The sequence below is a fragment of the Nomascus leucogenys genome, chromosome 2 (assembly GCF_006542625.1).
Source record: "Nomascus leucogenys isolate Asia chromosome 2, Asia_NLE_v1, whole genome shotgun sequence".
Classification (NCBI taxonomy): Eukaryota; Metazoa; Chordata; class Mammalia; order Primates; family Hylobatidae; genus Nomascus; species Nomascus leucogenys.
Genome location: NC_044382.1, coordinates 150,431,511 through 150,443,572, shown reverse-complemented (window position 1 = coordinate 150,443,572; position 12,062 = coordinate 150,431,511). Strand labels below are relative to the sequence as shown.

Here is a 12,062-nt window from a genome sequence, read left to right as displayed (position 1 = left end):
TTGCCCAGGCTGGTCTTGAACTCCTGAGCTCAGGTGATTTGCCTGCTTCAGCCTCCCAAAGTGCTGGGATTACAAGCGTGAGCCACCACGCCTGGCTCCTTTTATTATTTTTAATCAATGGACTTAGAAGCCTCTCGTCCCATAGTAACTTCATTCTTCATCTCTTCCAGTCTTTCTCCATTTCCCCTGTATCCTCCCTCAGTTCACTCACTGATGAATTAGTGAATGCCCACCATCTCCATAGCGTTAGTTTAGATGCCCAGCAGATGCAGAAGAAACCTAAGGATCTCCAGTCCAGCTGAGGCTGCAGATCCACGTACGAGAAACCCACCAGCAACAGTGAAATGTGGGATTGGGTAACCTCATCATTTCTGGATAAGACCAGGGCAAACAACTTGCAGAGTTCTTAAGAGAGGGGCCATGCGGAAACAGCCACCCAGCATGGGCGAGAGCACTGCCCTCGGAGGACCACCTGAAGCCGCCTCCAGACCTCCCTGGTAGGTACCACTGCTGTCCCCATTGCACAGGTGAGGAAACAGAGGCACACAGTCACCATACACAGACACCAGGCTTAGAGCCTGGGCTGTGTGATTCATGCTCATGGCAAGGGAGGCAGCATTTAGTAAGCTCTTACTGGGTGTCAATGCTGTGCTGGGTCCTCACATACTGAATCTTCAGTATCACCCTCTGGGGTTGCTGCTATTCTAAACCCACTTTACTGATGAGGAAACTGAGGCACAAAAAAACTAAAAGCATTTGCCCAAGAGCAAGCAGCTGCGAAGTGTCAGAGGCAGCATTCGAACCTGGGTCTGTCCTACTCCTCCGGGGGCGTTCCTGACCCAGGAGCCTGGAACTGGGAGTTGTTTCCCAATGGTGCCTGTCAATTTCTTCCCATTCCTTCAGTCCAGGGGCTCCCTCCCCCTCCCAAAGTGCTCCCTCTGCCCTCCTGTGGCCTAGCCCCAGCTCAGGGTGGAGTCAAAACGGGGGGGCCCAGGTACACATTTGTCCTGGCCCCCTCTTTGCAGCCTTCCCTCCCAGCTTATGTTGCCTCTCAGATGAAAACAAAATAATGCCACATGAAATCCCTCTGAGAAAGGAGGACACTCACCCCAGACAGACGACACCTTTGTGAAAACCGCAGAGCAACCTGTGCTTTCCAGCTTTTATTTTCATTCCTGCTCAGGGGTTGTACAGTAAGTCTATTTCAAAGTATCCACTGAGCACACATTCATGGTACAACTCAGACAAGAACTCTCCGGTTCTGTATGCCTTAACTGGATAAAAATGATTCCCAGCCGGGGGCGGTGGCTCACACCTATAATCCCAGCACTTTGGGAGGCCAAGGCAGGCAGATCACCTGAGATCAGGAGTTCAAGACCAGCCTGGCCAATATGGTAAAACCCTGTCTCTACTAAAAATACAAAAATTAGCCAGGTGTGGTGGTTGGCGCCAATAATCCCAGCTATTTGGGAGGCTGAGGCAGGAGAATCACTTGAACCAGGGAGGCAGAGGTTGCAGTGAGCCAGATGGCACCACTGCACTCCAGCCTGGGTGCCAAGAGTGAAACTATATGACCTTTTGTTCATATAGATGAAAAAAATAGATTTGCAAAGCCATTCTGCCAGTGATACCCCTAGGAAGCAGGTGGGGAAATGCCCACTTTGGGCTCCAGCAGTGGGAACCCCAATTCAGCAAGTCCAAGTCCAGATTCGATTAAAGCAAACAAGCTGGATGTGCAACCAAAGGAGGCTGGATACATAAGTGAAGGCACAGGGAACACCAGGCAGGCCTTAGAAGGGAAGATGCCGATCCACCAGGTTAACATACTTCCCACAGATTATCAAGTGAAAATGCAACATATAAAACAGTGTGAATAAGCCAGACACCAAATAGCACACACTGGATGATTCCATTTCCATGAAACGTCTACGACAGGCAGATCCATAAGACAGAAAGTGGATTGGTGGTTGCCAGAGCCTGCAGGAACAGGGAAGGAGGACTGACGGCTAATGGCAGCGGGGTTTCCTGTAGGGTTGATGGGAACGTTCCAAAACTAGGTACTTAGGACGGTTGCATGACTCTGTGAAAATACTAAACACCACTGAATCGTACCTTTGAAAGGGTGAATTGTCTGTCATGTGAATTTCATTTCAATAAAAGAAATTTGAATCAGTATGAATAAAATATCACTAAGAAAAAACATGTGTGCTCTGTGTAACTGCTTCATGAAACAATCTAGACAGACACCCCAGAATGTCACCAGAGTTTACATCTTGGAGGAAGAATTCAGATCCATTTTACTAATTTATAACTTTCTGTGTTGCCTGAATTTTTTTTTTTACAGTAAACATCATTCTTTTAGTAATCAGTAGAAGAATTTATAAACTATTTCCATTTAGGGAAAAAGAATCCAATCTCCAGAGCTGCCACCAAATCTACCCACATGCCTCCCTCAGTGCTCGCCAATCCCTTCCTTCTACATGCAGGAGCTTTTACCCTTCTTTGGAAAGTGCCAGCAGCTTAGCAGCCAGACCAATAAAAATGCACCCCAGCACTGGTTTGCGTGGTGGAGGAAGAAAGCCAATTTTCCTCTAAGTATTACTTGCTCTTCCTCTGGAATTTGGACGTCAAACATCTAAAAATACGTTGCTCCCTGAAATAGTGGGCTTAGAGTTCAGCGTGTGTAGATGAATGCCATTTCCTGGTGCCCGGGGCCCTTAACACTGGGCCCTGGGGACGGAATCTGGCACAAAGTTAACGGGACTTCCTCAGAGGGAGACCAAAAAAAAAAAAAAAGAAATTCACAAGACTGCAAACTCGACCCACTCTTCCCAACAATGTCGTTGTCAATCAGTGCACCCGAGAGTCCTCTAGAACTTTCCATCCCTTCTGTTCTGTTCCGGAAGGTTTTAATATAATTTATTCGTTCATTCAATAGTAAATTCATAATTCCCAGACCCACTGCGTTTCAGGCGCTGGGCTGGAAATGGGGAGTTCCGAGTTGAACCAGAAGACATTTGGCCCTGACTTTACATGGCTCAGTTTCAGGACAAGTCACAGACACCACACAAAACAGCACACAGAGAAGGCGAACGAATTGCTTTTTGTGGTCATCTGCAAAAGTAGTTAGAGAGAAACCTAAACAAATCATGCCAAAAACAACGACAGAGCTTAATGCTAAGAAGGAAGAGCTGGGCTGTTATGTAAACATTTAAGGGAAATCATAACGAGGCATTCAGGGAGAGGCTTCGGAGGAGGTGGGCCTGAAGCTACGATGACCCATGAGCCAGAGCGGGCACCGTGAGCGGACACTTGCTGAGAGGCTGCCTCTCGGTGCTGGGGACACAGAGGACTCACAGGGTCTCTATATGCCATCACAGAATTCCCAAGAAATGCCCCAGGTTCTTGCTGCTTTTTAGAAAAATTATTGTGGATATAAATATATATATATATATATATCAAGCAATTTTCCATTTCAGCCATCTTAAGTTGTGAGTTGATGGCATTAATTAGATTTACGATGTGTGCAACCACCTCCATCATCTATTTCTGTGGCTTTTCCATCACCCCAGGCAGAACCTCTGTTCTCATCAGACAGCTGCCCCCTATTCCTCCCTCCCCCAGCCCCGGGCAACCAAGAATCTCCTTCCCGTCCCGCTGGATTTGCCTCTTCTGGACATTGCGTCCAAACAGTGTCACACACCTGTGGCCTTTGTGCACTCAGCATCATGTCTTCGAGGTTCATCTGTGTAGTGCAGTGTGGCCAGGCTCCGTACCTTTCTATGGCTGAGTTCTAGTCCCCTGAGTGGACAGGTGAGATGTGCTCAGCCCATGGGCATCCTTCTGCCTCCGCCCTGTGGCTGCGGTGAGTCCTGGCACAGAGGTGTCCTGCTTTCCTGTCTCCCTCTCCCAAGCGATAACCACACAGGGACCTGGGATGCTTCTTTACTCGTTGATTTTCACCTGGAATTTCAGGGCTGGGACCTCAGATGAGGAATCTCAGGTCCAGCGAGGAGAAAGTGATTTGCCCAAGGTCCCCCTCAAAAGTCAGCTATTCATGGATTTTCATTCCTTCCACTCACCCATCCATGCCGGGTTCTGGGCTAGACACCAGGGTGTGGCCAAGCCTACAGTGAGTTTGCTTCACATCAGTATGACATATCCCCTCTCTCCAGCACCCAGGCAGCTCCAGGGCTTTTCTGGGGTTCTCAACCATGAGCCCTGGAGACCCCCTGCTGGGTGCTGCTGGGGCTCTCCGGAGCCCACTGAGCACCCGCTGACCCCCAAGACTGAGGCATCTTCGTGGTCTCGATGATGAAGTCCTGCAGGGTGTGAGCTCACATGGTTCAAGGAGCAGAGAAAGCTCCCAGACTCTGGGGATATAGTGATAGCCCTACCTGTCCCCAGCCAAAACAGCACGGATAAGTCATTCTCTGCAACGGCCTCAGTTTCCTTGTCTGTGAAATGTCTCTCAATCAGCGTTGCCAGTTGCAACCAACAGAAGCTGACTCCCTTGATGCCCAGAGCAGACTGTATTCGTGTCCCAGGGTGCTGCAACAAAATGCCACACACTGGGGGCTTAAAACAACAGAAATGGATTCTTCCACAGTTCTGGAAGCCAGAAGGCCGAGACCCAGGTGTTTGGCAGCGTTGGTTCCTTTGTGGAGGCTCTAAGGAGAAAACCTTCCCATGCCTCTCCCAGCTGCCAGCGGTGGCTGGCACTCCCTCATGTTCTCTGGCTTGTAGACACATCACTCTGATCTCTGCAACTCTCTGTCTCTGCATGGCCTTCTCTGCATGTGTCTCTGATTCTATGTCTCTTCTTTTCTTTCTTTCTTTTTTTTTTTTTTTTGAGATGAAGTCTGACTCTGTCGCCCAGGCTGGAGTGCAATGGCATGACCTTGGCTCACTGCAACCTCCACCTCGCCTCCTGGGTTCAAGTGATTCTACTGCCTCAGCCTCCCGAATAGCTGTGATTACAGGCATGCACCACCATGCCCGACTAATGTTTGTATTTTTAGTAGAGACGGGGTTTCACCATGTTCGCCAGGCTGGTCTCGAACTCCTGACCTCGGGTGATCCTCCCACCTCGGCCTCCCAAAATGCTGGAATTACAGGTGTGAGCCACCATGCCCGGCCCCTTCTCCTTTTCTTATAAGGAACAGGGGTCATATTAAGGAACCACCCACCTCCAGCATGACTTGGTCTTATTTTGACTAATTACACCTGCAATGCACCTGTTTCCAAATAAGGTCACATTCACAAGGATCAGGAATTAGGGGTTGGATGTATCTTTGGGGGGACACAGTTCATCCCACAGCATGGATCTGACAGGATTTGAGTGCACGGAGTACATGTGGGAGGGGATCCCAGGAAGCCCCAGTTGGCGACTGGGGAAGCTGGGCACGAAAGGGAAGGCGCCCCTTCAGGGACTGCTAACGAGCAGGTGGCTGCCTGGGTGCTGGAGCTCAAACCCAGTGGACCTTGGAGAAACCGTGTGGAACACTCCTCACTGGTGTCCCACCAAAGGTGAGAAGCCAGCCGGGCCATCGGGCTCCAGCTCCATTTGCTCCTACAGGCGTTACCTCCCCAGCACCTTGGCCTGCCTGTGTGCGGGCTGAGCGTGCTCCTGCAGCCAGAGAAAGCCTTCAGGCCAGCAGACACAGATGCTTACGGTACAAAGCTGAAGGCGAAGGTCAGAACTCATGGAACGGTGAAAGCACAGCTCCAGGCCATCTGCCTCTCCCACTCTTGCTATCTGAGCAAAAAATAAAAGGATGTTTGGAAGGCTCTCAAGAGCTCACAGAAATAATGGAGGAAAGGAGAACTAGGTTGGGGAACTGAGGAATGTGAGTTGTGGGCCACTGCTGGCTCCTACAGTCCCCTACTGCTATTAGCACAGGGGGTGCCTCCAGACAGACAAGCTGCAATGTCCCCCCTACCCACGTCTGGCAGGATGCATTTGAAAGAGAAAGTGGCATCAGCTCCTGGCTGCTGTAGCCCCTCCCAGGCCCCCTCAGCAGGACAGGCATCTCTGGGCAGGGTGCAAACCGAACCACCATTTCCAGCTGCCCTGGAGGGGTGCTTAGAGGGGAAAACAGACCCACAGTCGCACTGACAGCAGGGGCCGGCCTGCCCAGGGCAGGGGCTGCGCAGCACCCAGGCCCACTTGGTGGCTGCCAGGGGCCCCACCCAGTGGATTTGTTGAGAGTCTCCCAAGAGCGACTACATGGCAAACGCTTGTCCTGACACAGCATAAGCGCTCAGTAAATCATTGTTCTCAGGAGTTTTATCTAATGCCAGGAAAGAAAAGCCAAAAATGCCAACTCCACAGACCCAACTGAGCTCCATGGAAAGGTTATTGGACTATTTACAAACGTTCTGCTTCTGTTTTATTCAGTCTCATAAATATTTGGTTCTGGAATGGGGTTTTCATTTTTTTGCTTTTTTTTTTTTTTTTTTTTTGAGATGGATTTCCGCTCTTCTTGCCCAGGCTGGAGTCCAATGGCACGATCTCGGCTCACCGCAACCTCCGCCTCCCAGGTTCAAGCGATTCTCCTACCTCAGCCTTCCTAGTAGCTGGGATTACACACATGTGCCACCACGTCCGGCTAATTTTTTTGTATTTTTAGTAGAGACGGGGTTTCTCCATGTTGGTCAGGCTGGTTTTGAACTCCCAACCTCAGGAGCTCTGCCTGCCTTGCCGTCCCAAACTGCTGGGATTACAGGCATGAGCCACTGCGCCCGGCCTGGAATGGGTTTTTAAATCTGTCCATAGTGCACATGTAGGGAATGCAGTTCTGTGCTAGTCAGGGAACTGTGGACTCTATGGTCTTTTTACTGAACACTGCAAAGCAAGCACTACTGTGACCCATGCTGCAGATGGGGAAACTGAGGCTCAGATAGGAGAAGGAAACTCCTGAAGGTCTTAGAGATAGAAGGCGGGAGACCCGGCACTTCTCATTAGAAGCCTCTCCTAAGGCCCTCCCACAGGAATGGAAGGCAAGCGTGCTCGTCTCTGGTACTGTCTCTGCATGTTTAGACCAAGAAGCATAAACAGCACTCAGGACATTAACTGGCCCCACTCTAAGAGACCAGTCCCCTACACAAAACTCACTCTGCCGGGGGATGAGGCTTTGAGAGACTAGAGCAGGCTACAGGCAGCACTGCGCTTGGTCAGGACTGAACCAGCAGCTCTCCGCATGTAGCCCTGGCCAATTTCCAAGGTGTAAATACTCCCAGCATGGTTGATTTCAGGCAACCCACGTGAGGCCGCTGAATGGGAGTGGGAAGAGATGTGGAGTACCTTCTCTCCTCGTCATACCACACGGATGCAAGAGACATAAAACCCCAGGAGCCGAGAGAATAGCAAAATGGAGCAATACAATTGGAAAGTGATGCATTTCTAATAAGAAGTATTTCCTGGCTGGGTGCGGTGGCTCACACCTATAATCCCAGCACTTTGGGAGGCCGAAGCGGGCAGATCACCTGAGCTCAGGAGTTTGAGACCAGCAAAACCCCATCTCTACTAAAAATATAAAAAATTAGCTGGGCGTGGTGGTACATGCCTGTAATCCCAGCTACTCAGGAGGCCTAGACACAAGAGTCACTTGATTCGGGGAGGTGGAGGTTGTAGTGAACCAAGATCACACCACAAGACTCTGTCTTAAAAAAAAAAAAAAAAATTCTTTCCTTTTTAATATAAATGAGTTAATTGTAAGTTTATATAACTTAATTTGTGATCTTGGCTGTGAAACTGGCTCTCCAGAGGGGGTGCAAGCCAGCCTCAGCACACACCCAGCATCTCCTCACTCTGACCAGCTCATAGCCCTTGAGGGTCAAGGCCAAGGCTGAAGGTCTGGCTCAGCGTAGGGTCAGGGAGTGGTGCCTCACGGGGAAGTCTCGACTTTGTGCATGTGGGGGCTGCTTCCTATCACGCCTAAGTCCCTGTCCAACGAAAGGGCCATGAAAGTCATAGGTTCTCCACCTTCATTTCCCAGGTGAGGACTGAGGACCAGGGAAAGGCAGCGAGTGGTCCAAGATTGCACAGCACATTAGAGATGTCGCTGTGATGAGTTGTAGGCCAGGCACTCTTCCCAGCCCTCCCTGTCCTCTGAGCCACAAGTCAACAGCCTGTCTTTGCCCAGGGCTTTCTCTGAGGCACAGTTGTTTTTTTTGTTTTTTTTTTGTTGTTGTTGTTGTTGTTGTTTTGAGACAGAGTTTTACTCTTGTTGCCCAGGCTGGAGTGCAATAGCGTGATCTTGGCTCACTGCAACCTCTGCCTCCCGGGTTCAAGCAATTCTTCCGCCTCAGCCTTCTGAGTAGCTGAGATTACAGGCATGTGCCACCACACCCAGCTAACTTTGTATTTTTAGTAGAGACGAGGTTTCACCATGTTGGTCAGGCTGGTCTTGAACTTCTGACCTCAGGTGATCTACCCGCCTCGGCCTCCCAAAGCGCTGGGATTACAGGCGTGAGCCACCGTGCCCGGCCAGCACAGTTGTTCTGCATAAACCTCGCCTACGTCTAGGCGCAGAGGAAGGAGGCCAGTATCTGTTGAAAACCAGGGAAAGTTTCAATTCAGCGAGGAGCCAATTCAAACCACTTGCATCCTGACCAGTGGTGGCTACAAGTGAATCAGCTCCTGCAGCCCACCCAGGCCTGTGTTTTAGAGACTCCCCCGAATCCCCCGTGCACATCAACCCTGACCCTCCTATGTGGATGTAACGGTACTGGCTCCTATGACATCTTGGGACATGGTGGAGATAAAATCAGATGACATACTGGGAATCTCTCTATGGTTGTAGAACCAAAGTGCTACTGGTGAGGGTTAAATCATCCTGTTGCACCACAGAAGAGCACGGAGGAGTCAATAAAATCTGAGAAGAGTCTCTCACCCCTCCTCAATGCCTCCTCTCTGGCCGGGTCTTGTCTCCCAAGCAGCTCTCAGATGCACCACTTCTGCCTGTGGGCCTCAGCTCATGCCGAGCCTTCTTCCAGGAATGTCCTTCCTCGTCCTAATTCCTAACCCTTCCCCAAGCTCCAGTCAGGGTCTCCACCTCCTCCAGGAAGCTTTAGGTGACTACACCATCTCACATGAGCTTTCCCTTCTCCAAGCGCCTCATCATGTCACTCTACCACTCTTTCCACTTTTCGGAGGCCTCCTGTCTCCTGCCACGAGCACGTGCCCAACATGGAGAATATGAGGCCTGGAGGCCCAGATTTGCCTCAATACAGTTTCAGGCACCCCACCGTGCCTGGGTTCATTAATCATTCTCCCTTCCCTCTTCTCCAGCTCGCAAACTCCTATTTATCCTTTAAAGCCCCAGGTCCACTGACCCCAACCCTAAAAACCCTATCTGACTCTCCCGGGGAAGAGCTGCACACACATCCCGTGCTACCACTGCATCCGCTCATAATTCACCCACAAGAATGTACCAGGGGTCGACTTAATGGCAGGCACCAGGGGCACACACTAGTGAAACAGAACCCTGCCCTACCCCAAGGAACCTACATGCTACCCTGTCAGGCAACACCAACCAAAGTCACAATTATTTGACTGAAAGCTGCCAAGATGCACTGCCAGCTTGCTATGTTGCAAAGACGTTCTACATACTGAGTCATTTAATCCTCACGCAGGTGCTGTGGGTGCCAGCGTTACCTTCTTGAGCCCTCTGTGTGCTGATGTCATCCTGGCTTCCTCCGTCCCTGTGGATCTATGATCTCTGGTGGGGGGCGGGGGGGAGGAACCCAAAATGACAGCCTCCTCCACCCCATTCTCTCTCCTAGTTCCCTTCCTGCTTTATTGCTTCCTCAGCTCTTGCAAACTACACACACTAATAAATGAGATCTCTCTCATTTATTCTCCGCTGCCCCCAGCCCCGCAGTGAGTTCCCCAGGCAGAGATCTGAGGTGTGTATCCCCACAGCCTAGGACAGTGCCTGGTAAACAGTGGCGACCCAGACACAGTTGTGTGAAGGAATGCATCCCTCTCTCTTTTGCAGATGAGACTGCTGGGGTTCAGAGACGTCAAGCAGCTTGCCTGGGAGAAGTGACACAACAATGAGCAGCAGAGCCCGATTCACACCCAGACACCTGGCCCTAGGGCGTGTGTTTCTTGCCACTCACTGCCTCGCGCCTTCTCTTGGTACTGCCGTCGTTTGTCACCCAACTGCCTCTGCACCTCGGCCACGTCACCCTTGAGGATGGGGGCTGGTACCTCCTTCATCTTGTACACACAGGACCCCACAGAGTGCCTTCCCCAGAGCGCTTTCTGCTAAATTCTGTTTAGCAGAATGTATTCATTCTGTTTGCCGAATGAATAAACAACCACATGAATGCATAAGTATATTTCACAAACATTTGGTACTGATCATGGAGACGGAATGCTCCCTTAAATCCTAGGGCTCTGAAATTAGATGCTGTCTTTCAGGAGCAAGCACACTTTTGTAACAAGGCAAAAGCGAGGCACGATTCTTTTGCACATTTGTGATGTGTCTTTTGCCTCTTGACTCACAGGCAAGGGTCCTTTTTAGGGGCTGAGCCCCATCTGCCCACCACACAACTTAGACACACACGGATAGGAAGCCGCCTGCCCTGCCACGTTTTGGGGGAAAACTTACAGGACAAGGCAGTGTCTGGGGATCGCCTCTCCTCAAGGCTGCCTCCCACCCACAGAGGCTGCCCCAGCCTCCCCATCCCAGGCACTTACATGGGATTTCTCGGCCAGCCTCGCAGGCAATGCCCGTTTCCAGATATTCTTGGCAGAGCCGGCGTGGAGGAGAAGTAGCAAGAGGCACACAGCCCGGATGATCTGCCTCCTGCGGCTGCCCGGCCCCACGCTGGTTACAGGCATTTCCTCCCTGGGCAGCGACCTTCCAGACGCACACAGAAGAGGGGCCCCTCTCGCTGCGTGGGCCTGCGAGTGGGGACAGGAGCGTGAACAGTCTTCTGGACTTTCTTAGTTCCACCCAGCAGGGTCCCTCGGATCATGTGTCCGTGTCCAGCACATGCCCCTTCCTCGATGGTGGCTGGCCTGCCCGGTTATTTTTAGCTTGCCCTATAACATCTGGCCCCAGAGGCTCCGACTAGGGCGTCTGCAGCCCAGGCAGCTCAGTGGGCGGTGGCAGCAGGAGGAGGGGGCACCGGCTTGCTTGGAGACGTGGCCGGGAGTGGCCTGTCACTCTCCACTCTCCCTAACGAGCACTTCCTTGCAGGCTGGGGCGGCCTCCTCCCGAGGAGGTGTGCTTGACACAGGGCTCTGGGCTGGACATGCAGGCGAGTGCAGCAGGATAGGTGGGGGCTTGGCTGCTACCCTGTTCACATTTCAAGCTGGGCTGACAAACTATCTGCCTATAAAAGCTTCTTTGGAAGAGGCTGCTGGACGGGGACTGGCCAAGGGTACAGCCATGAAGAGACGACTTCCACCCTTGCACCCGCTGGGGTCCTCCTGTCTGATGTGGGCACGTGGGTAGTTCCTCATAGCGTGTGTTTCTTGTGAGATATAAATGAAATTGAGCACATGAAGCATTTCACACACGTAAGTGTGCTGTCACTGTCAGCCTGTGTATCTGCACATGTGCATGTATGTGTATGCGTGTGTGCACGTGTGTGTTTTACAGGAATGTAGCACAGCAGGCTCAACATTTCACAAACTTTATATTCCCTTGTCTGTTCTCAGCACTTCCAAGACAGATACTGGTTGTTTGTTTTGTTTTGTTTTTTGAGATGGGTCTTGCTCTGTCACCCAGGCTGGAGTGCAGTGGTATGATCCCAGCTCACTACAACCTCTGCCTCCTGGGTTCAAGCAATTCTCCTGCCTCGGTCTCCCAAGTAGCTGGGATTACAGGTGCCTGCCACCACACCTGGCTAATTTTTGTATTCTTAGTAGAGACTGGGTTTTACTATGCTGGCCAGGCTGGTCTCAAACTCCTGACCTTAAGTGATCTGCCTGCCTTGGCCTCCCAAAGTGCTGGGATTACAGGCGTGTGAGCCACCGTGCCTGGCTCCAAAACAGACACTGTTTTCATGCCCACTTTACAGATGGGGAAACAGAGGGGGCT

General features: G+C 51.3%; 1 protein-coding gene across 1 annotated transcript in view; it reads right to left on the bottom strand.

Moving 5' to 3' along the window:
* WFDC1 (WAP four-disulfide core domain 1) overlaps nucleotides 1-11,112 on the bottom strand; it is a 35,130-nt gene extending 24,018 nt beyond the window's left edge. Inside the window, exon 1 of the mRNA XM_003272492.4 lies at nucleotides 10,712-11,112. Coding sequence (XP_003272540.2) covers nucleotides 10,712-10,855 — 144 coding nt within the window. The 5' untranslated portion in view covers nucleotides 10,856-11,112. The remainder of the gene's footprint in view (nucleotides 1-10,711) is intronic.
* Between the last annotated feature and the right edge of the window lie 950 nt (nucleotides 11,113-12,062).